This window comes from Trematomus bernacchii, unplaced genomic scaffold (genome assembly GCF_902827165.1).
Source record: "Trematomus bernacchii unplaced genomic scaffold, fTreBer1.1, whole genome shotgun sequence".
NCBI classification, from domain to species: domain Eukaryota; kingdom Metazoa; phylum Chordata; class Actinopteri; order Perciformes; family Nototheniidae; genus Trematomus; species Trematomus bernacchii.
In genome coordinates this window covers 9,633,695-9,659,379 of record NW_022987727.1, presented here as the reverse complement: position 1 = coordinate 9,659,379, position 25,685 = coordinate 9,633,695, and the positions used below count along the sequence as shown (strand labels likewise).

General features: G+C 40.1%; 1 protein-coding gene across 1 annotated transcript; it reads right to left on the bottom strand.

Annotated features, from left to right (window-relative positions):
* Positions 1-2,283: 2,283 nt before the first annotated feature.
* si:rp71-17i16.5 (phosphatidylinositol 4,5-bisphosphate 3-kinase catalytic subunit gamma isoform) lies at positions 2,284-25,350 on the bottom strand. The gene is made up of 12 exons (XM_034145044.1): positions 24,776-25,350; positions 18,049-19,235; positions 17,024-17,678; positions 14,138-14,203; positions 13,033-13,258; positions 10,620-10,714; positions 9,929-10,072; positions 9,755-9,845; positions 7,756-7,886; positions 4,973-5,084; positions 4,374-4,531; positions 2,284-2,955 (listed from the first exon to the last, which is right to left on the bottom strand). The coding sequence occupies exons 1-12, from the start codon at positions 24,998-25,000 to the stop codon at positions 2,698-2,700; spliced, it is 3,348 nt and encodes a 1,115-aa protein (XP_034000935.1). The 5' UTR covers positions 25,001-25,350; the 3' UTR covers positions 2,284-2,697.
* Positions 25,351-25,685: the final 335 nt, after the last annotated feature.

Sequence of the window (25,685 nt, the reverse complement as noted above, 5' to 3'; positions counted from 1 at the left end):
TTGGGTAGTTGCACCTGTCAGCCACCGTACTTAATATATGCCAAATATAATTTAAAATATATTTTTGTAGTATTTTCTATGAAAAGTCTGCATGATTTCGGCAACTACAATCTTGATGTGTTCAGTTTGAGAGTGTTTGAGAGTTCAAACTGTATTTTGTTAGATATAAGTGTCACCTGAAGCTAATTTCTATATGATCTTATTTGTGGTTCCTGTCTGATTAAATTCTAATCTTGGCTCGCCTTTAAGAACATGATCAAACGTAATGAATTTGTAACCAAGCAACATGGGTTACAATTAAAGGCACATTTTGTGCCATTTGGCCTTGGCAAATAGGACCACAGGGCACACTGGGCAATGCCCAGGGGCCCTTGAGCAAGAGAGGGCCCTCAGTAACAAGGCACAACCTCACTCATCATACATTGTTTTAAATGAAACTCACTCTCCGCCCGCAATAAATAACTCGGCTTTTCTATAGGGTCAAATTAATATATTTTCTAAACCGTCTCTGTACTGTAGGTCTTACTATGTATGCGCTCAACTTTATTACTACGCTGCGGCGGTCTATAGCCCAATCACAACCCCCCCTTCACTCATGTCACATTGACATTGTGTCACGTGAGCTAAAGGGATGGTGCCGGTAGCAGCCGAACACCCAGCGGGGCAGCGAAAAGAAAGAAAAAGAAAGAAAAGGAAGAGAGAGTGGCGGCGGCATTAAATAATTTCCCAACAATAAATAGCTTTTTCAAAAAAGCTAAAAGTGACGAATTAGGCCAGCAACCACAAGGAACAGTGACGTCACGGAGCCTGAGGACGTTGTTGAGCTAGCGAGCAATGTTAGGATTTTGATGAACTTATCACAGACTTTGCCAAGAAAAGGGCAGAAAGTAAGATCCATTAATTTGAGGGATTGTCTTACAAACACACATTCTCTCTCTATTGCTTACATACACACACTCACTCACTCTCTCTCTCTCTCTCTCTCTCTCACACACACACACACACACACACACACACGCACACACACACACACACACACACACACACACACACACACACACACACACACACACACACACACACTCACTCACTCAATCTCTCTCTCTCACACACACTCACTCATTCTCTCTCCCTCTCACTTACACACACACACACAAACACACACAATAATATCTTCTATCACATATACTGATGACTTAGTTGAGCAACCACATACTTTCAATACATGTTTTACTTTTGTAACTCTCGATGTTTGTGACAAATAGAACTCCTCGTGTACTTGTACAGCCAGCCAGTCATATGTTGGCATTTGAAGTGTGGTGCTGCTCTGAAGTTTTGAGTGATATTACCTAGGTCTTCTTGAGCCATACACTGTCTTGAGATCTTATCCATTGTATCCTTGTCTTGTGATTTTGGACTGAAAGGGCAAAAGGTTAGACCTACTTTGGTTGAACTATGAAGCTGCGTCCCTGCTTTTGACAAATAGGTGTGCGATTGACATGCCAGATTGAATGAAAATGTAAAATATTGGTCATTTTGGGTAGGCGTGTTGTTACGTGTTGGTACGTGGGTTGAGGACCCCTGAGCTCTCAGTGCCCAGGGCCCCCTGGAGGTACTAATCCGGCCTTGCCTTGGCAACAAGCTTTTTTTTTATAAAACAGGGAACTGTGCTTATCGCTCCACAGGATGTGCTAATTATTTCTAAAGACATTATGGACTAATTGACTTCTTTCAACATTAATCAGATTCCAAGTAAAGGTCATGAATGAAACAGAAGGAGATAGGAAATGGAAGGAAATGCATTCACACATGTATGTACAGTATGTGGCATCACAGTGAGATTTGTTCTGGGAACACAAGGTTCATGTGGGAAGATAAAACAATGTTAAAGAAGATTAATGATGTTGTTTATATGTTTATTCAATGCAAACAGTTACACGTTTAATGACATGATACAAAGGAAATCAGACTCTTTCACAGCTCCTTTCAGAAGCTTTGAAAATATTAACTCATTAATGTATTAATTAATAATTAATTAATACATTAATTAATACAATTAACAGGATTACGTAATAAGGATACAAAAATAAAAATAAAATGTACTCCCTTACAGTTACATTAAAAAATTGCGCGGTAATCAGATTAGTGGTACATCTAGAAAAAATGGGGATTCCGAGAAGGATCACAATGTTACAAAACATTTAAATGGGCCCTATTATGCTAATCTTTTGGTTCATATTTGTATTTTTGCCTCTACTGTGACATGTTTCCATGCGTTAATGTTCAAAAAGCTCTTTATTTTTCTCATACTGCCTGTGCTGCAGCACCTCTTTTCACCCTCTGTCTGAAACCAGAGCACAGTCTGTTCTGATGAAATGGCCGACGCTGTTGTAATTGGTCAACCGCTTAGAAGTGTCCCGCCCCTTAGCCTATCACGTACAATGTGTTGGAGCGCTAGCCAATAGGAGCACAAGTGTTACTTACTGATGTCACTATTTTACGGAAGTAAACAAAGGAGTCCAATGGAGGCGTTTTTGGGGGGGAGTGTGTGGGAGAGAAACTCCCTTTGTAGGCAAGAAAGGATTTTAGCCTTTGCAGACCATTTACATGCACAAAAACCTATAAAACCAACTACAGGAAAGGGAAGACCCCAAAAAACAGGGTAGGGCCCCTTTAAAATATCTCATCTCTAACAGTCTACTTGATTCCCGCCATCATGTGGATCCACCAGTTGGCCTGCACGGTCCAGTCCAGCCGCTCACACTCAGAGATCTGGTGGAGGAAGTGCTCTTTGGCCTCCGCCTCACTCTGCTCCTGCTGCAGCGCATCCCGTAGGTAGCGCATGTCCTCTGCAGCGCTCAGCTCTGGGATGCCTGTCAGCAGCATGAGGGAGAACAGAGTGACCAGCAAGCGAGAGTGAGAGCGCAGGGAGAGGTACGCCTGGGTGCAAGTGTCCTAATATGGACAGGAGAAAAACATAAGTAAGTAAGATAATAGGACAACACAAACACTGTCTGAAAAATATCTACAGTACATTTACTCCTATAATATTAAACATTTACGGCACAAAGGGAGTGCAACAATACCAAAACAGGAAAAGGATAGCTCTTTTGGCGGTAGCTCTGTTATCAAAGAGTATCAATGTATGTTCTTTGCAGTTACAACCGTAGGAGAGGGAAAACAAGTAACCGTGGAAACCAAAATCCAGTGTATCCTATGCAGTGTTTAACGATGAAAGTAGCTAACACAAGCTCCAAAGGTCGCTAAGATAACATCATGCATATTTGTGACATCATAACACAATCATTTATGCATTTGCAGGATTAGTTGAGCGCTTTAAGAGGAAAGACTCAACCCACACTGTCGCAGAAGAGACTGAGATTACTCTGAGCAGCATTTCGAATGAATCACAATGTAATGTATTTGAATATACAGTATTTCTTCCTTTTGCCCTGATGTTTTGAATGACATTGACTGACCACACACAGTGTCCTTTATTACACCCGTGTGTCACTGCATCAAGGTAAAAAGTTATGAAACGACATTTCCAAGGGATAATAAGTTATTCTTTGTACTGTATAAAAGTTTCTTATAGAATCAAACTGGCTATATTATATGTATCTTACTAGATAGATCAGTGGTTCTCAACTGGTGGGTCGCGACCCAAAAGTGGGTCGCGGACCCGTTTCGAGTGGGTCGCGGATGTGTGAGTGAAGAAAAAAAAGTTGGAAAAAAAAAATTGGATTTTTTTTTTTTTTTTTTTTGGGGGGGAAAAGTCAAACTTTTATTTTGAAGGCCCGATTTTCTTCTCAGAGTGTACCAGAATGCGTAGTTTGTTAGTATTTCTAAAAATCTCCTGGGGGAGAATCCCCCCAGACCCCCCTGCTGGGGTTGGGTTTCAGCATGTGTGCCTTTTTATATAGTTCAGCTTTGATTCCATCATCTCATTAAACCTTTTTTAAAAGCATACTTTAGTTCTGTGAAGGGATATAAGGGATATATGCACTGTACTTCACTTTTATTAATATTGTATGCTCAAAAGCGTATATATATATATTACAGCACGATTTTTTGTTGAATAGATTTGAGTGCTTCAAAATGTTGGGTCGCGATGTATTGACCAAGTAAAAAGTGGGTCCCGAGGCCTGACCAGTTGAGAACCACTGAGATAGATGATCAGATTTGGGCCACTTTATGATGTCATAAGGTTTTTTTGGCTTGTGTAACCAATTAGCCAATAACCAACCTTTAAAGTATGGAGACCTGTCACAGTAGAGGCACAAAATATAAATATGAACCGGAAAATTGGTAATTATCCCTATAATTACACACAACAGACAAACACAACCACACACATTATCAGGTCTACTCACCCTGAACCGCTGAAAGTAGAGGCTGTTGCTCCCTTTGCCCCTGCCCATGACATACAGGAAGTCAGGTGTGAGGACGAACGGTACACGCTCCCTGCTCACGCCAAGGAAGCTCTTCGTGTTACCCAGGATGTGACCGAAGTCGATGTGAAACAGGTTCCCTGACAGGCCCAGAAAAATCTTTTTAGAGTAAGATCTGTCAATCACCTCAGCTGCTTTCATAATTTTGTGTTTTGCCGATGCAGATTTACTCAAGGCAAGGCAAGGCAAGGCAAGGCAAGTTTATTTATATAGCACCTTTCAACACAAGGCAATTCAAAGTGCTTTACAAAAATGGAAGACATTTTAAAAATGGCATTTAAAATCAGTCATTAAAAAGAAAAGATAATAAAATAAACATTAAAAGAAAAAATACATGGATAAAAGTTAAAAGTTACAGTGCAGTTTAAGATGTGAATAGTTCAATTAAAAACAGCGGCAAAAAGAAAAGTCTTCAGCCTGGATTTAAAAGTAGTAAGAGTTGCAGCGGACCTGCAGGTTTCTGGGAGTTTGTTCCAGATATTTGGAGCATAATAACAAGAAGAAGAATTAACAGTGCATACCTTGGTCTGTGATCATGATGTTGTCATTATGTCGATCTCCGATACCCAACACATAGGTGGCCACACAGTAACCAGCACAGGACTTCACAAATCTCTCCACTGTCTTGAAGTGCTGAAGTAAAATGAGATCAAAACAGTGCATTAACATCAAAGTTGCAGAGCACGCAATATACTTTATGTGATATGTGTTTTTATTTATAAAATATTTTCATGAAAATTGAATATTCCTGAAATCACAGGTTCATTTTTATGCAACTCGACAACCATCAGATATCCATCCCCAAAAGTCTCTTGCTCGAAGAGGACAATTATCTTTCTGATTTAGGGGAACAAAATTATTGAATGGCTTTTCCCACGTGGCAAAATACTGTACCTCTATAAAATGTTTAAAAATGCCTGAAATATCTAAATATATCTGCATTTTTAGAACTGCTTTCTTTTTTTTCATACACACATATGCTATACTCACACACGTTTTACATCCACATTTCCTATATTTCATTTTCATTTGTTGTTATATTGATGTGTTTTCTATCATGTGTTGTTCAAAAAGTTTGCCATCATTATCAAATTGATATTATTGTTTGTATATATTGATCTCTAAAATTGTGAATTTTATCATTATTTAGGTGGAAGTTTCAAATAAGCCCAGTGGGTTTGTTGCCTCTTCCTGCACAGTATCTGTTATATATTATATTATATATCTGTTATATATAGTAATCTGTTATATTTGTGTATTTCTAATATATATATGGTATATCTGCAAAACAAAAAATAATAAACACTAAATACTCAGATTCAGTTTACACCCACAATAACGTACATCTATATACCCTTACGCTAACTCCTAATAGGAAAGGGCAGCCCTATATTGATAAGTAATCAGTTCCTCTTATAACCACACTTTAGAACATGCAAACTGTCCCTTTATTCAAATAAGATGTCAAAATGGTTTTATTGGCAGGTAAACGTTAAAGGTAGGGTAGGTAAGTTTGAGAAACCAGCTTGAGTGCGCTAGAATTTGAAAATACACAACCGGAGAAAATCTGCCACTTCCTTATAGAGCCTCTTCTCCAACACACACGAACGCGCACATATATTTTATGTCTTTTGCCTCACATAGCGTAATTACAAATAAGGTTTCGCCAACTGTTGGACACTAACGATGCGTTCACATGCTTGAAAGATGACGGTAGTTGGAACATTGAATATTAGAGAAGGACGGTAAAAGAATTTGAGGCCGGCTGCAGATCCTGGCAATGGTAACGGTGCAAAGTAAAAATATTTTAACTTTTTCCTGTCGTCAGAAAGGATCAACTTTATATATAAAGCAAAAAAAGTTATAATGGGATTTATATGGTTTAATCATTATTACAAACATTTCAGGACCTATACTGTAATAAGACATGTTAGAAATAAAACTGTTCAAAATGTATAAAAACTTAAAACACAATTTTTAGGATGTGATTTAAAAGCTATAAGCCTCAGACAGCTAGTGGGACATAAGACATTAACTGACATTGTATCGATTTGTAGAAAAAGCTTATTTAAAATAGGTACAAATGCTGTACAGGTGAAAAAGTCACCGATTTGACATCATTAAAGAGCTGAACTCTGAACATGAACATGAAGTATGATTATGTGGCTTATTAGTGTCAATGCCTCAAGTGTTCTTATAATCACATATCACACCCCCATTCAAGTTCTGCAAAAACCCACGGGAGATTGAGTTAACGGGAACAGGAAAAAGGATATTTCATTAAGTGTGTAGCATGCAATCAAAAGTAAGAACATTATAAAATGATGTCGGGGAGCTTTTTTGAAAAAGTATTTTGCCCTTGTACGAACAGTTTCCAATGACGACAGCTGTTTTTTGGTATTGGTTCTAATTAGCGACACAACAATTAAAACTTCTCCAGCCGGGAGGTATTATGTGTTATTTCATTACAATGATTTGCTTAGTAGCAGTGGTGGAAAGTAACTAAGTACTATTTCTCAAGTGCTGTACTTACAATTTGTAGGTGCTTAAACAACATTTAAAAAATATCCTATATGTATTTTGAAAATATTATTTGAAATGAAACATTCTGCATAATGAGTACTTTTGATAAATGAATTATACTTCTACTCAAGTAACATTTTGAACTCATGACTTTTACTTGTGATGCAGTATTTGAAGACCATCATAATTACATAATCAATTAAAGGTGGGGTAGGTAATTTTGGAGAAACCAGCTCGAGTGCGCTAGAATTTGAAAATACACAGCCGGAAAAAATCTGCCACTTCCTTACAGAGCCCCTCCTCCAACACACACGAACGCGCACATGACCAATGAGGGCACGAGATAAGTTTGTGCACAGATGGAAGGCTGACAGACAGGTAGGCCATCCAGTTACTTTAGCCGGGCCGGCTCAGATGATTGGTCGTGCTTTTTACAGTATTACAGCTTCCACAGATGACATTTTTTTATGGATTTTTTGTCAAAGCACTTAAGATATTCATTGCTATCGGGATGTTAAGAGCATTCCATGGAATATAACAAAAAGTGTGTCTCGAGCCGGTTTCTCAAACTTACCTACCCTACCTTTAATAATGCACAGTCAAAAATAGAAATTACTTTTTTAACGACAGAATGTAGGCAACACCACGGACCAATGTGACTCATCATCTCATTAAGCTATACCACTCAAATAAGAAGGCCTGATTTGAGCATGGTTTCTCGTTTGTAATGACATATTACAAGTGCATTGGTGTCCAAATCCATTTGTTCCATATTACTTACTATTTCCTGGAGTGGACATTTGGACTTTAGCCACTCAAACAGAGCATCGTTTTTGAAGGCTCCTATGGTTCCTCCATGGCTCCTCTGCACGGTGGCGATGGTCGCCGCATCCCTCACAATCTCTATCATACCTGTTGAGGAGAAACTTGATGAAGAAATTCAATTCTAATTTGTTTGATTTTATGTCTTTACAAGGATCCCCATTAGCATTAGCATGAGCCTCGACTAATTCCTGAGGTTCACACACATGCAGTCAAACACACATTTACGCAAAACAACACAGCAAACATAAATGAAACATATAATGTAATTACAAATCAAGGATGGAAGTGAAACAAATATCCTCTTAACCATCATTAAGCCAAATTCGAAATGATCAATCAAACAATTCCTTAAGAATTCATACCACAATTCTACTACAAATAAATGGTAATTACAGACAAACATACACATCCTTGAAATGACCTTAAAGGGGACCTATCACGCAAAATGTACTTTTGTACGTCTTTTATACATGAATATGTGTCCCCGGTGTGTCAGGGAACTCACCAAGTGTCAGAAAACACAACCCTCTCTCTTTTCCTCCATACCCAAATCTCTAAAAACGGGGCTGCAACGGAGCTGATAAAAACTGATCCAGATTTGAATTTCTCTGACGTCAGAAAAGGGGTGCTCCGCCTATGGGCAACTCTCCACCTATCAGGGGGATGAGAGGTTGGGCCACGGCCACGGCCACGGCCATTGCCCAACCTCTCATTCGCATATAGGCTGTCAGAAAGCTAAATCTCCCCCAGTCACATCTGTGTTTTTGCCTGCTCTTGCCAGGATGTCTAAGGGAGTTAAACGTTGTGCTGTTGTTGGCTGCAAGAATCGGGACAAGGGACTGCATGCAATGCCATCCCTGGAAAAAGACAAGAATCTGTGGCTAGACTTTATTTTCAAGGGACATGTGCCAGAAGACTCCGGCAGATTTCTGCTTGTGTGTTCTAAAGATTTTACCACGGAGATGTTTATGAACTAGATTTTTTTTCGCCAGTCAACATGTCCGTTAAAGTTTAAATCTTCCGGACAAAATTAGAAAAGTGCCGGTCAAAGGTCTTCTTTGTTATTTATTGAGCTTTAAAACAAATGAATAACGACTCTATATAATAATATAAGAATAATACACGGAGGACGGAGCTTCTCTTTTCCTCCCCCTCTTCTGAGAGCCCAGCAGCTGATCTCCCTCTCCTGCAGGGGGGCGTGGTCAGCTGCAGCTCATTTGCATTAAAGCTACGTCACAGAATCAGCCCTTGCAAAAACAGGGCTGGAAAAGAGCAAATAGAGCGAAATGAGGCAAGGCTAAAATGCATGATCTGTTTGGTATTTTGAAAAAAACCCTTCACAGACATGTTTTATATAGGTATGGCCCTACAATATATTATTCAAATATAGCATGATAGGTCCACTTTAAATTATCTTTCCTGTGCCTTCAGACATATTACATTCTTGTTGATAAATGTCTTCATAATATATAGTTGTAAAGTAGACAATATCTGCCTTTTCATACACAGTGCACCATAATACCACCATATTAGTGGTAAGTGATAAGAAATATAATAATAATATATATATATTACTCTTTTTTCAACATTCTAAATTAATGAAGATTCCCTATTTCTGGACTGACCTTCGTTACATGATTAATGTTGATATTGGTAAAAAAAATACTGTTCTTCTTTCTAAATGGCTCTAAAATTATCCAGAAGTTGCCAGGATACAGCATCAAATTATTTTTAAGTAGAGTCTAATCAAGTTTATTGACTGTATAATCAGTTGCTGATTTGCAAAACATCCAGACAGTATAGTCAGATAAGGAAGTTTGTTGTTAAAAGTTTCTAGTTATATGATACGTTTGGTAACAACATGTTATTACGATAAACTTCATATTTTAATGTCTAACTGATCAGTTTTCTTGTTGTCATATTCTTTTTATTAATGAACAATACAATAATTTGACCTATGTTGTTTCCCGTAGAGATGCAGCCGTATGGAACAAGGTTAAGGTCCAGAGACTTCTCCTGCCAGATAGAGTCCATCACCACCAGCGTCTAAACAGGAAGACACAGTCAGGTGTCACTTCATCCAAAGGCAAAACATTCAACATCATAAAACAACTTCAATTCTCGTTAACCTGAAGGACCAGCATGTCCTGTCTGAGGTCGTCCCCCTGTTTGAAGATTATTCCGACAGGTGTAGGGGAACTGGGAGACGGCATGGGAGAGAACTCCAGCCACAGCGGCTTCTTCTTAGAGGCCATCACCTTACATTTATCCAGCTGGAGGAGAGGGATACCAAGAAAACTGGTTTATTTCTGGTGAGACAGGTCACAGGGTTTGGATTTTAGTAATTCTTTTTTTCATAATTATTAGGGTCATTTAATATGACTAATTGCTTCACATTCTGACTACTGTAAGTCAGAGTAGCTGCTGATAAAACATAAGAAAATATAGTGCAGATATTGATACTTAAGTCTGGGCAGGTGGAAGAAATGGAGATGGATGGTGGGGGAGAGCAAAGTGAGAGGCAGCAGAGATAGGAGAAGACAAACAGAGAGATGAGAGAAAGGAGATAAAAAAATAAATGGATGTGATGGAAAAAGAACTGAAAAAGTTTGTTTTACTTTCGACTCAAAGGTCAAACTCTCTTATTTATACAGTATGTGGACACTGTGTGTGTGTTTTTAAACATGTACTAAAGAGCTGACTATGTTAATTATGGCATTGCAGAAACATCCACCGAAGATGAAGCCAGACAAAAATCATCAATATCATTCATATTCAACACACTCTCGCAATGAGTACACAAACATGTGCAAAGCTTACCAGGATCCTTCCAGCTTTGATGCGGGGGTCATAGGGCAGCAAGAACTCATTTGGCAGATTGGAGTTCCTAAGAAGCTCTTGAAGTTTGAGGGGAGCTTCAAAAAATGAAAACGCAGAGACACAAATTAGTTTAATAATGCAACACATGGGTCCTTTCAGGATGGGGTTACCTGGCAAAAAATAAATACAAATTAAAAATAAATTCATCTCAAGGGCACGGCTTAGAGAAACCCAACCTCCAGCATTTGCATAAATCATTGGATGAAAATGAATTAAGGGTGCTCCACACCTAGTGTTAGCCCAGATCTGATGACAGGAATAGTGGTGTTTTTTTCAAGAAGTCAAGCATTTGCTGCCGAAAATACTCACTTATATTCATTTACAGCTTAATATAGTCCCCAATAAATTTGCTAAAAAACAACAGTGCCCAGCTGTTTTAGGAAGTTATCATGAAAGCATAAGCCGATACATGACATGTTTTTAAAGATTTAATCGGCTTGGAGATGAGAGCCACAGAGGTCACCGTCACATGCATTAGGTTTATTGAGCCTCTGGTGTCACATCTGGTTTTTAAAAAATGCCAAACTCGAAGCGTCAAGTCTGTAGTCAAAATTACTACATCCACTTATTTTTAACTGTCTACACTCATAGAAATATTTGGCCCTAATATAGAGATTTATGTATTTCAATTGCAAATAAAATGTCCATCCATTTGGATGACATAGTTCTGACATAAATTGACTAATAAACTCTATGCATTGCAAATACACAATAACTATGTCTACAACCTTATTATCAAAACATCCAATGTGTTTCAAATGCATTAGAACCAGGCTTATGTATCCGATATAAATAAAGCCTATGCATTTTTAATTCATAAGATCCAGGTTTATGTATATAAAATAAATATAGCTGATTTGGTGCATTAATTTTATAATGCATCAAATCCAACAATTCGAGTGGAGTTACTATAGTAACGTGTACTCCACTTTGTGTGGGTGTACTGTGATTTCTTGATGCATTAAAATGTGAAACAAGGTGGCATGACACATTTTTTGTTAGTGCTGTTAGTGTGGGGAATGTGGTTATGTATTATAAAAGTAGATTATTACAAAGAAAATGTTGTACATTTTATGCATTATTAAATGAATGCACCAAATAAGCTATATTTATTTTATATACATAAACCTGGATCTTATGAATTTAAAATGCATAGGCTTTATTTATATTGAATACATAAGCCTGGTTCTAATGTATTTGAAACACATTGGATGTATTGATAATAAGGTTGTAGACATAGTTATTATGTATTTGCAATGCATAGAGTGTATTAGTCAATTTATGTAAGAACTATGTAATCCAAATGGATGGAAATGTTATATGCAATTCAAATACATAAATCTCTATATTAGTGCCAAATATTTCTGAGAGTGTATGTTCTGGATTTTATAATATATATAAATAACCACTTACTGTCACTTTCATTAAACATCACTTAACAAATGTAAATCTGCTAATAAGGGGATGGGAAGTGTAACTGATGCTGTGTCTCTATTTGCTTTATTCTGTACTTACATGTGTCATGATTTTGTGTTTTTGTGTTTCCTGTTTTATTTTTGAAATGCATATTCTCCTTGTGTCTTGTCCTGTTGTACTTCCTGTGTTTTCCTGCCTGTGCCTGACTGTCTGATTGTGTTCACCCGCTGCCCCTGTGTCCCACCTCCCGTATGTATATAGACCTGTCTTCCCTTGTGATCTTGTCAGTTCGTGGTCTTTGTTCCCGTCTATGGTCCTGTCTGTTTTCCCTGAGATCCTGTGTACCGTAACAGTGCACTCATACTGTCAAGTGTTGAACGCTGGACACTTCTCACACTCAACAGTAGCCATCTTGGCTACGTAACAGAAGTTGAGGGGCCAGTCACAATTGTGTTTATTCCAGTGAACACAGCTATACAATCAAACGTATGTATGGGGTTTTCTATATTTACTACACATACTACTAAACTATTGATGAAAAAGAAGGCATCATTAATTTAATTTTAATACATTGAGCACTCTGTAATGAGTGCCACCACAAATGATAAAGTAGCTAGCAAGTTAGTAAGCTAGCTAGCTACCCGCGGAGATGGTCACTTCCGGTGAGGGCATAGCCGCTGTGTGCTATTTGATACAAGGTCAAAGTTCACACACAAGTGTGATCATTGGATCAAATCATTGTATTTTTGGATTGGAGTGTCATTGTCATTTAACATCCAGCCTAAGTACTAAAAAGCTATTTTTGCTTTTATCTCCATAATGCGATTCACAGACCTCCAAGACGGTGCTTTACTTTGCTGGAAATTTGACTGTATTCGATTTTTCTGTTACAATTGAAAACTGATCCATAAAAAATGATTTTTCAGATGTGTCTTACTTGTAGAATCAAGATCCGTCTTGTCGGGGTAGATCTTTTTGATTGCTATTGCAACCACCTGTAGTGCCTCCACAGCCTGGACCTGCAGGGTGAAGCTGTCCAGCATGGCCTGACCGCAGCCCAGCAGGTAGGCTTCCAGAATCACAGCCATGCGCTGGCGGAAATACGGACACCCTGCCACCTCACTGCGGACATACCAGAAGAAGAAGTGGCCGAGTCTCTTGCTCTACAGTCAAGAAGAAGACATTGGAGGTGAGTGAGCCACAAGGCAGGACCTACACACAAATGTAGCTGCACTCCACATTTTACTGCAGTGATACTGTAACAATGTTTTTCTCACTATAAAACAAGATCAGCAAAGAGTAAAAATGATAACCTGAATTTTAAACAGGAAGAGGAAGCATAACGAGGCCTACAATCACAACTGTTCCAATGTCAGCTGACACCACAGTAATAATTTGAACATGGCTTAGTGCAAGTGCAGTTTCAGCGAGGTCTTTTATTTTGTAAGTACAGGCCAATGTAACGAATGTAAAATATTAGAGTTAAAAATATTCTTTCCACTAACAACTGATGGATTTAGTGACATCCAGCGGTGAAGTTACAGATTGCAACTAGCTGAATACTTATTCCCTCTTTGCTGTTCAAGGGTGTTGGAGAACTACCGTGTCCTTCAGGTAGCTTAACAGCATAAAACGCCTTTCCTAGAGCCAGAGTTTCTTTGTCCTATCTGGGCTACTGTAGAAAAACGTATTGGTGCACAAAGGAAGAGGACCATACTTCCCACAGTATGTAGATATTGAGGGCTCACTCTAAGGTAACAAATACACAACAATTGGCTTTCAAATGTAAGGTTATTATACAATTAAAACAATTATATACATTTTACAATAATAATGAATAATATTACACATTTCTGATAGATACCCCTAAATCAGACACACTATATATAGGCCTCTAATTTAGTGCAGGAAACATAAGAATGTTCTTTTAATAGGGGGAAAAAGCTCAAATAATGACAAGGAACGTCATTCCTGTTACTGTATGTACAATACAGACTTATATATAATTAAAATATATAACATTAGAATGCTGCATGACTTACCCGCAGAGCTCTTTGGATGAGGTACCGAGCGAGGCAACTGTCGTGGTAAGGTTCCACTTTGAGGGTCTGTAAAAAATTAAAAACTGAATGCAAAATATACAGATGTCACCAATTACTATAAGTGGCTCTTAATTATAACATTGTTTGCTTTTGATAACTTCTGATCAAATGTTTTATATCCTATTGAGTGTATTTAAACTGGAAAAACAACATTATTAGAAAAAAAACATTCAACAACCACACAGTAAATGTCAGTGCAATACAACCTATCCCATTATTTGACTGTGGATAGTGTACACAACCATAAATGCAGAGTAGTATGGATTACAAATGGCATCTTAACATTTAGCTTGTTTTCCAGAGACACAGTAGGCTATTGCTATCCTAAAATACTACCATTCACCAGGTAGACATTGTCTTGTGGTAATTTTGATTAAACTGTGTTTTCAGGCATATATTATGATTTTAATACAAGTCAGCCTGGGCCATTAAAAAGTCAGCCACGAAAAGAGCTAATTTAGGGTTAACTAGCTAGCTACAGTTAATCAAATCTGTTGTCAGTTTACCCGTCAATGGTTTCTGGTCAGAATGATAAGCCTGCTTTTGTCTACCACTGTTTCAGAACAAGAACATGACATGAAACTCATCAAATTCAATGCCACAAATTGCTATTCTCTGAACAACAGTAGTTATCAGATTTTCCAAAGATGGCCCATAAGGATGTCAATACTGCTGTAACAACAGAAATTCAGAAAGCATAAAACCTATATTTATTCATGCTTTTGTTTATTTAAAATTGAAATAAATTGCGTTTCATTGCAGATACACAGTGGGTTTGGGGCTGTTGGGATCTTGGGACCTTTTGGCATCAGCCTTCTTAGCCATGTTAGTATTTCGGTAATGGTTAAACTTTTTGAGCTGAGATATTGTATTGCAAAGTATTTGTTGATTCATGTCCCAATTTATTAGTTATTTATCAGATATGTGTAAGTCTAGATTTCATTTGTTTAATATTTATTTTGTTATTGTCACACTTCCTTCAAACAGACACTTTTTATGTGCATTTCATTTTTATAGATTATCACATTTCTATATCTATTAAAGGTCCCATGACATGGGGGGGGCGGGGTGCTAGTGGATCGCCGGAGCGGTTAGATTAACATTAACATGCTTATTGTAGTTGCGGCCTGTAGCACCATCCTTGGTGGAGCATATGTGTGGGCTGGACCTGTATTTTACAGGAAAGGAGTGAGCACAGCCAGGCTGTGAGTGTGTGTGTGTGGAAATCTGCGGAGCCGCGGCTGAGAAAAGGCTGAGTGAGTGTGTGTGTGAGTGTGTGTGTGTGAGGAACTCACACACACACACTCAGCTGTTACGTCACTATACTCGTTACGTCACTATACTCTAGAAAAAAATGGAAAAATAAAAATCTCCAACGAGGCGTTCTGGGGCAGCATAGACATGTGGGACATGTGGGCCATCTAAGCTAATTTACAGATGGCCCTGAGCCCAATAGAGATTGCCCTGAAAAATGCGCGCGGACAAAATGATGCACGAAGGGTTTGGGGGGCCTCCCCCTAGAAAATTTAGATTTTTGTAGGTCTTAGATGCTGTCTGGTGCATTCTCTAGACTGAATTATAAGATGAACAACCACAATATTATATTGTACAATTTCAATTTTATTCTTCATTTCACTTGTTTGTTTGCATGAGTTCTTGTTTGTGTTTGTTCGCTTGCATGCCCTGCATAGCTATAAGAAATACTTAAGTTGTTGGTCAAGACACTTCCCATCTGATGAAGGCAAATGCCTTCCCAGATGTAAACAAGTAGAAAACATTACATTCAGTTATAACTGCCAAAACAAACATTATTTACACTATTATGGCCCCTGTTAAAAATGTTTGTAATGTTATCTACTGTTAGTCTGGGAGACTGTATGGGTTGATTGTGCGTTGATCTGTTGGTAATGCCTCGGGGTTCCGGTGGGCATGTAAACAGATGCATAATGCTGCGCTATACTGTACTTTGTGGCCTCACCCGGTTGCATAGCGACACTTATTGTTTAGGTGTCTTTTAATAAGCAGGTAGTCATATCATTAGCTAGAACTAGCTGGATCTGATCGATATGGACATAAACGCGAGTGAAGTCTAATCTGACGGGATAGAGAGATCAGCTGCTGCTGACGAGTCGACACGCAGCTCTGCATGATCACATGCAGCGGTGAGCGGAACAAAACACACACTTCAGGTTAGAATATCACACGTACTGTAGCTATTTTAATTACCTCTCAAACTACCTAAACTAGTTATAGATATGTTTAGTTTTACTGTCGGGTCACTCATTACTGGATTCGCGAGCTGCATGATACTGGCGGGCTGTCAGGAGAGGGAGAGAGCGCTCCGTTTATTATTTATTATTGTAAGTTACTGTACACTTTTGAATAATGTAGTTAATCTACTATAATTAGTTTGTTTAATATCGAATCATTTTAAAGCTCAATAAATAACAAAGAAGACCTTTGACCGGCACTTTTCTACTTTTGTCCGGAAGATTTCAACTTTAACGGACATGTTGAGAGGCGGAAAAAAATTCTAACGGGAACTCTGGGCGACGTCCATGAAGAAAGACGGGTTGACCGACTTTTGGCAACTTTTTCATCGTTTTCCAACCGATTTGACTGCTGTCAGGCACTGACACGTCTCCACAATTGCCATAATAGATTGCCCGATCGGGCAACCAGCAGGTGAGGCTTCATTGCCCGAGCTAAATACTAGATTGCCCCGGGCCATCGGGCAGTCGTTAATATCGAGCCCTGATAACACACAAGGGGACGGGTAATAACCAGAAAAGCATGTCATTGGACCTTTAAGAAAACAACACATACCTGCACCAGCTGAAGCAAATACTTTAGCACATCATCATTGGACAGACTCTCCAATCTCTGGACGGCTAGTCTCCTGACAGTCATATCAGCAAAGTCCATGCTTAACAGCTCTAAGGCCACTGTTAAATCCAGTTCACTAGGATCCCAGTTTCCCAGGAGCCAGTGGACATCTTCAACCACACTGCGATTCATCCAGTCAACATTGCGTAAGAAATGGGGGAGATTCGAGGCGTAGCGGACACTCTCCTCCCGGAATCTTTTGAGGCAATCCCTGCTGGTAGTGGTGACTGGAGACCGGGATCTGAGAGTGACTGTGTCAGTCAATGAGTCCTTCCGAGGTTTCCCATTCTGAGAGGACAAACCTGTGCTTGATAAGGTGGATTGGGGTGAGTGGGAGGGCTCATTAGAGGAATCAACAGATTGAGTCGGGCTGAGACTGGAGGCGGGAATGTCTGAGCATTCAGATGAGCTAAAGCTACTTGGTAGAACCACAGGGAAACTGTAGCGGTCTAAAAGGAAGCTGATAGCCATAGAGTCAGCTATGTCTGGGTTGGTAGCAGAGGACAACTTGTCCGCTTGATAGGTGATGGCCTCTTCCTCCAGGTCAGGGAAGGACCACATGTGCATGGTGTGGGGGCCCTGGCTCAGGACGGACCTGCAGGGGCCAACAAGTGTACAATTAGAAAAGAACCCTAAACCCAGCACCTACAGTTTTTCTCAATTCCAGGCTGCATTTCTTGTTAAACGTACGTCCTATGCTTCAAAATTTGACACTAAACGTACCCCGCTAGGTTCACTGTCTTGTTTGAATTCACACCATTGACTACCTCTTGAAGTCTTAAGTTCTACCAGGTTTGTTGAAAAATAAGGCTGAGGGTACCAACTGCGTTAAAAAGTGATTCCTGACCATGCACATCCTTATATGTTGAGTTGGGAATGTAAATGTGTTGCTTTTCATCATCTAACACTGTAAAGACACTGATTAAAAACGTCACAAAGTTGTAATTGATATTAAAAAACCATACCTGTGATCAATGAGAAGAAGATTGACGAAGTAGAGCACCTTGCCCTTCCCTTTCTGCAGGTCTGCTGCCTTGACCGAAGCTAAAGGCTTTGGGTCTTTGGTTACAGGGGAGATGTCACCACCACTACCAATAATAGTGAAACCCAGTTTGGCACCACGAGGCAGATCCCTGAGCAGAACATCAAAGTCCAGCCACTCATTCCACAACACTTCATCTGCAAAGGTCTTGGACGTGGAGGACACTGAAGAGAGAACCTTGTTACCATAAAGTATGGAGGCTTTCACATAGACCGACTGAGAGGATTTGCTTGGGAGTTTTGGGATGTCAAAGCCAAGCAATTTCACTCGAAGTCTTCTGTTGCAGTCCCACAGTGATATCATGAAAATGTCATCCAAATCCTTCCCTTCGAGGCGGAGATCATCATGAGAGCTGAACTGACCACTGGAACCATCAACAAGAGCCCAGTCTGCATACTTGACAGTCTCACTGGCAAGCTGCGACACATGGACAACAGAGAGGTGGAGGTCCTGGTTGTTTTTTAAGCACTGTCGAACCCACAGGAAATCATGCAGGGGGCTTTCTCCAGATAAAAACTCCTCCCTCCCGGAGACCTTCAACACCAGACCATCAGAAGTGTCATACTTAATTCCCTGGTCTGCCATCACCCTTCTGAAAACATCAAGTAGAACACTTGGTGTTGTACTATAAGCCACGTGTGTGCTGAAGCTGATCTTGTTCATGTAATGAAAGCTAACAGGGAGATTTCTGTTAAGCTGGTCCTGTAGGTCATTTGGAATGGGGGTGCTCGTTATCCAAGGCTCTGTGGTATAGATCTTGTCATCCCGATCCCTCAACTCTTGTCTTCTCGGAGATGCCAGTTTCCTGCGAGTAAATGTGAGCTCACCAAGTCTATCAGACGCTTCTTTCTCTAGATTGTGTCCAATCAGGTAAGCCAGTAACTGCTGCTGTTTCATCTTCTCCTCTGAATCAACTGCCATGAGTGGTTTAACTACTATGTGCGCCAACAGACGCCCAGTGACGTCACATGACCATGGAATGTCTAACGTCCTGACGACTTGGCAGTCATCATAGGCCTCATACCAGTCTTCCCCCCTGGCGTAAAGCAGAGTGTATTTCGCTGGGTCCAGAACTGCAAGTGGGTCTGGATGGCAGTTTTGTTCCTGTGCCTGAAGGTAGAGACACATTTTGGAAAAATGTTGATGGTTGCAGCTTGATTATGTATTAAAGTCTACAGCCAAACTAGCAGCTATGTTAGGTTGCATTACACACAGAAGATATCATTACAATTTTGTAAAACACAAGAATCATGCAAAAGCAGCACTAAAGTTTTGCGATTGACAGAGATTTGCTCATGGGTTCCTTAGAAATAAGGTATTTGGCAATTAAAAAAATTAAGATTGGACAGCCCTAAATAGCAGTGTTGCCTTAAAAGTTTCCTATTATACTATTTTCAGGCATATATTATAGGTCTCAGCTATATAAAAAACATGTCCATGAAGTGTTTTGCTCAAAATACCAAACAGATCACCCATTGTAGCCATGCCTCATACCTAGGGATGGGTATCGTTAGGATTTTATCGATACCGATACCGATACCGATACCGATACCGATACCGATACTGCTTATCGATACCGGTAATTTTTGATACTCTTATCGATACTTTTCAATAATTTGGTGCTCAAAATTAAAGACATGATTACAAGATGTGAACAGTGGCGGCCGGCCCATAGGGGTGCTAGGGGCGCCACCCCCCTCTTCCCACATTAAAAATAAAAAAAATATTTTTATTTTTAATAAACAAGGTAAATATTATATAATTGGTATCAGTAAAATGTATAATCTCCAATAAAATCTCGTTTAAAATTGTGTTACGATGTCTAAAGTTACTGATAAGTCACATGTTTCCTGCCTGGCCTTGCCCGTGTATCATTACCCTCTCTCGTCTGGGCGCTATGCACAGCGCCCAGACGAGAGTGCAGCAAGTGCAGCAGAAGCCAACTGTTGCTATCTTTAAACTATGCCGCCGAAACATAATTTCAGCCAATCAGCGTCGTCAAATCTGATGGTCACAGGGGCGCCTACGTCCGCGCCCGGTGCAGTCTGTGAGTTGTTTGGACTCGTATCCAAGGAGACAAAACACGAAGCTGTTATAGACTCTGGAAGCTATCATTAGCAGCTATTATGAAAACTCAGTTTTTGACATAAAAATGGAATTATGGATTATCAATAATTGTTTAAAAGTGACAGACACATTGGATTAACCTATGGATTAGCCTTCAGCCGCGTTTTTCTCGTTTTTGATCAGAATAACAGCAAAAGGTGAGCATATCTCCGTGTTTTGCTACCTAAAGCTACGTTGTGTGATGTCTGTATTTGCTTCCCCTGTCGCGAGTTCTGATCGCTCAGTGATGATACTTATATTTCTAGAATCTGTGGAATCTCAGCTTGTTAGCTAAGCTTGTTTGTGCATATCCGATAAGTATATCGATTGATTTATACCTAGAGTGCGTTAGCATTTTTTCGCTCAGGGCTCATTTAGACGCTTCTTGTGAGACTTGTGTTTTGTTTCGGTAAACATGGTTCATATCATCAGTTACCTGAGTTTCTTCCAGTTAAATGAGTAGGACACATGAATAGTTTATTACATTTTAAGAAGCCCTGAGACACAGTTTCGTGAGAAAAAAAACGGGGGGAGAAAGCCCCTTAACAGGTTAAATGGGAATTAAATCATTTAAAGTAATTTTGAGTGTTCCCAAAGCCCCGGTGTTCTGCAGTTTGTGTGGGCCTACTGTACTGTTGCACAGTTTATACTGTAGAAACTATGTCCAGAACAAGGTGTTTGGAAGTTTTGGAAGATTCATAGCTAACCACACTGAAGATTATGGAGGTATTGATCAGTCTTCTCATATCTTTAAGCCTCAATTTGTCCTTCCCCCCCCCCCCCCCCCCCCCCCCCCCTCTAACATCACCAGAAGTAATAATTTAAGGGGTCTTCTCTCAAAAACTTTTACCGGGGGAGCATCCCCTTGGACCCCCTTAGTATTGTTTGGTCACCATTTCCACAGCCCCACCTAAAATATTTTCCACCAGCCGCCACTGGATGTGAAGATTAAACAACAGTCATTTTATTGTAATCTATTTTTATTTATTATTTAATGTAACTTTTTCAATGTCATACCAAGCAGGTATGAGTGTGTTTGACAGTGTGTCTCTGGAAGGGGGGCGGTAATTAGGGGCAGTTCATAAATCCATGTAAACATGACCATTATTCAGTTAAAACGAGACGCTGCGTGCGCACCTCCTAAACCGGAAGCTCTGGTCGGCTAACCATTATATTGCATTTATTATTTATAATTGTAATGATGGATTATCAGTAATCATTTTGAAGTTACACAGAGACATTGGATTAACTGTTGTAATGCCCTTAAACACAATTTTTGATCACAAAACAGCAAAGGTAAGACATAACTATCATCATGGCTACGTAAAGTGAAGATGTTTTCTTGCTCTTTCCTGGCTGCTAGTTCAGTGAGTTTTGGTCGTACAGTGTTGAGACTTACACCAATGGAATCAGCGTTCATGTGATATGTTGTTTGTGCAGATAAAATGACGTAGAAAGGATCGCTTTTGCCAGTTATGTGCTAAAGTAGCCGTTAGCCCTGTTAGCCCCGTTAGCCCGTTTTGCTAAGTGTTGATTTAGACTCTTGGTGTTGGACTTCTGTTCCGTGTAGGTAAAATGGTTAATATCGTCTGTTAGCTGAGTTTTTCCCGTTAAGTGGGTATGCATCATTAATAGGTTGTTAAATGTTAAGAAGCCTTGAGACGCTGTTTCTAGCAAGATGTTGCGTCTGCCCCTATGGTCTGCCCCCGGGAGTCTCACAATAATAAGAGCGCTGTTAGGAGAGATGACGAGTGGCATTCACAGTGGCCAATCAGTGGTACTCAAGCCGGATACGTCACACGGGATGAGGGTTCCCAACCAACCAGAATTGTTTAAACTAAGGAAGTAGCGTAATTCATATACCGATAGCAGCACCGTTTGTCCAGTGGCTTAACGGTATACCAATACCGTCCAATCAGGTACCCGTACTGACTTAGTACCGGTTCTCGATACCCATCCCTACTCATACCCCTCTATTTCAGCCCCATTAAAAAAGTGCTGATTCTGGGTCTGGCCCTTTGAATGTAACCAAGCTGCTGCTGGCCACGCCCCTTTAGAGTGCACGCAGTGAGCTCTCCTCTCTGAAGGGAAGAATGTCTGCCAGCAGAAACTCAGCTAAACGTTACCGCGGTGAAGTTAGTTTTAGGTTGGATATTCGACAGACATTCGCGGACCAGCCAGCAGCGTCACCCCTCGATTCCACCGGGTCCGTCTGTGTCGCGTCACGGCTGCGCCACGATTTTGGTCCGTCGTAGGGCGTCATACCCTACCGGGCGCGTTTCAGAAGCATTTCAGAAGCGGAGCGTCTTGCGTGCCGGCTCGCAGTTTTTGTTGATTTGGGCATATTTCCTGGACAGGCTACTTTGTGCAGACAAAGTTAATAATAATTGTAATATTCCTGTTATAAACGACATGAATCAAAGATGTGTTGCTGTATTTTAGTGGTAAAAAAATGCATTCATCATCATAATTATTCGATATATATAATTGACACAGTGCCTGTAAACCGGAGGAGAACTCTGGCATTTCTCTTGACTGGATGCTCTGACCGGTCCACTTCCTGCCCGGCGCTACCGTCCGATTCCACCGGGTCCGTCTGCGTTGCGTTACGGCCGCGCTACGGCTGCGCCGCGGCATTCGCAAAGATCGCGGCCACTCTAGTCAATGGGTGCTATTCCACCAGACGCGCCGCGTTACGGCTCAGAAGCGTCCCAGAAGCGTCTCGGCGCTGGGCTCCGCTCAAAATAGAATGCAAGTCTATTTTCGACGTGACGCGAGGCGTTCCAGAGGCGCCGGGCAGGAAGTGGAACGGTCAGAGCATCCGGCCCATCCCCAAAATAAACTAATTTTGCAGACCCTATCCCTCCGTAGTCTTTCAAGTAGGAGGAGAAATGCCAGCGTTCTCCGCCGGTTTACAGGCACTGTGTCAATTATATATATAGAATAATTATGATGATGAATGCATTTTTTTACCACTAAAATACATACGCGTTGCGTCGAAAATAGACTTGCATCCTATTTTTAGCGGAGCCCAGCGCCGAGACGCTTCTGGGACGCTTCTGAGCCGTAACGCGGCGCGTCTGGTGGAATAGCACCCATTGACTAGAGTGGTCGCGATCTTTGCGAACGCCGCGGCGCAGCCGTAACGCGGCCGTAACGCGACGCAGACGGAGCCAGTGGAATCTAGGGGTCAGTTTCCCCTGCTGCTGGCTGTATTACGACGGGGAGATCGTCTCCGCGAAACGAGGCTTTCACTTAGGGACCATCAACAAATGACTTTTCAATTACACAAGAACAATGTTCTTTTTAATAAATCGACAGCTTCCCGATCGTGTGAATGTGAAGCAAATCCACTCTGCATACATTTGTTGAACACACCTCTTTTTATTGCATTTTAATACTTTAAATACGTTTTATTCATATTTTGATGGAAAAATGTGCTTATTTCTTCAATAACTTCCAGGTCATGTGACCGAATCACTCAAAATCAGTGCTGGGTCAAATAACTACACTTGCTGCATAGGACACACCTATTTTTATTGCATTTAAATACTTTAAATATTTTTATATTAATATTGTATGGAAAGATTTGCATATTTCTTCAATAACTTCCAGGTCATGTGACCGAATCACTCAAACATAAGCTATGCATCAAATAACTACACTGGCTGCATTTTGCCACACCTCTTTTTGTTGCATTTTAATACTTTACATATTTTATATTAATATTTGTATGGGAAAATGTGCATATTGCTTAAATACCCTCCAGGTCATGTGACCTAATCACTCAAAAATAAATGCTGGGTCAAATAACTACACTGGCTGCATTTTGACACACCTCTTTTTGTTGCATTTTAATACTTTACATATTTTTATATTAATATTTGTATGGGGAAATTAGCATATTACTTCAATACCTTTCAGGTCATGTGACCTAATCACTCAAAAATCAATGCTGTGTCAAATAACTACACTGGCTGCAGGACACACCTATTTTTATTGCATTGTAATAAACATAATATAATCCTAAAACAACAGCAACAAAATGCAACATACACATGAATGCAGCAGTAATAATACCAACACCAAAACACTGACAGGAAAAATTTACTTCAGTTCGCTCAGTGAGTTTCCAAGTGCAATTTCTGATAACACTTTCCTTTTCTTAAGAAGGGCTTTGAGTCCATGCATTTTACAGTTTAACAGTGTAATTATAGATTTGTTACTGAAGTAAAGGATCTAAATACTTCTTCCACTACTTCTTGAAGAAAGCAGTGACCGACAAACATAACACAACATAACATTACCAGCACTGCTAGACCTTTTCCTGACCCCTTTTCTTCCATTCCAAAGCACCAACCACCACCACAACCTTAAAAAAAAATGAATGCCTCTTCCTTAGTAAGTTGAGCATTGTATTTATCTATAAAAGTGTTCTAAGCTGTTCTCGGTTGCAATGGCCAACTAAACATTTTGATATATTGACACAGCTTGAATAAACCCAGAGAAATAAAACCCATTTTTAACAATAGGGGTTAGCCTACCTGCATACAGATGTGTAGCCGTAGCTGGTAGACACTGCACTGCGCAGGTAGAATGACCGACACTGACTCATTGTAATCCCCATCTCCGGGCGCCTGCGGTGGACCAGGCTCGCGCTGAAACTCACAGATAAACTTCAGGGTGTTCTCTGAGCAGCTTCGAGTCGACATCCCAGACAGACAGTTCACAGCACATTCCTCCTGACTCAGGAGCAAAGCAGGATCCATTGATACTTGGAGTGAAAATCCGATTCCTTTTCAAAAAACTGATTCTAACTGATAATCAGATCAGGGAAAATCGTTGAGAAAACTTCAAATTCATCTAGAATACAGGTGCAGTTCTCCTGAACTGTGAGTCTGTACCTGTTTGACAGCTGCTTCCCTTTTTATGATTGCTCTGGGACTTCCTCATTCTTTCATACCACAGTTCTCAAACAATAGCGTAGATATAAATACGACGAAGAATGTACTGACCTTATAAAGGGGTTAACTTCCTTGTTTGCTTTTTGCTAAAATAACAGATCCCAGTAACCTTTTTCTCTGGCATTTACACACTTAACAGACATGGGTAAAAGTACTTTCTCAATGTTCTGCTTTAAAATAAAAGCAATACACAATAGGAGTGTGTTTGCTTTACCAGTGATCATCATGCTATGTGCTAAAAAACATGACAACATTAACAAAGAGGAAAGAGCTCATGATCAAACATGTGCAGAGGGAACAGTGCTAATGGATTACAGGAATGCCTCAAACCGGTTTGTGTTGTTAGGCTTGATATTCCGCAAAGGAACTGCAGAATGGATTATGGATGCATGCTGCTTTAGTTTTATGTCTCCGTTCCACTGCTACTAGCTCCTTTAGACAATTGTTATGTTATACCCCTTTCACACCAAGGCTTTTCCCCTTCTAGCTC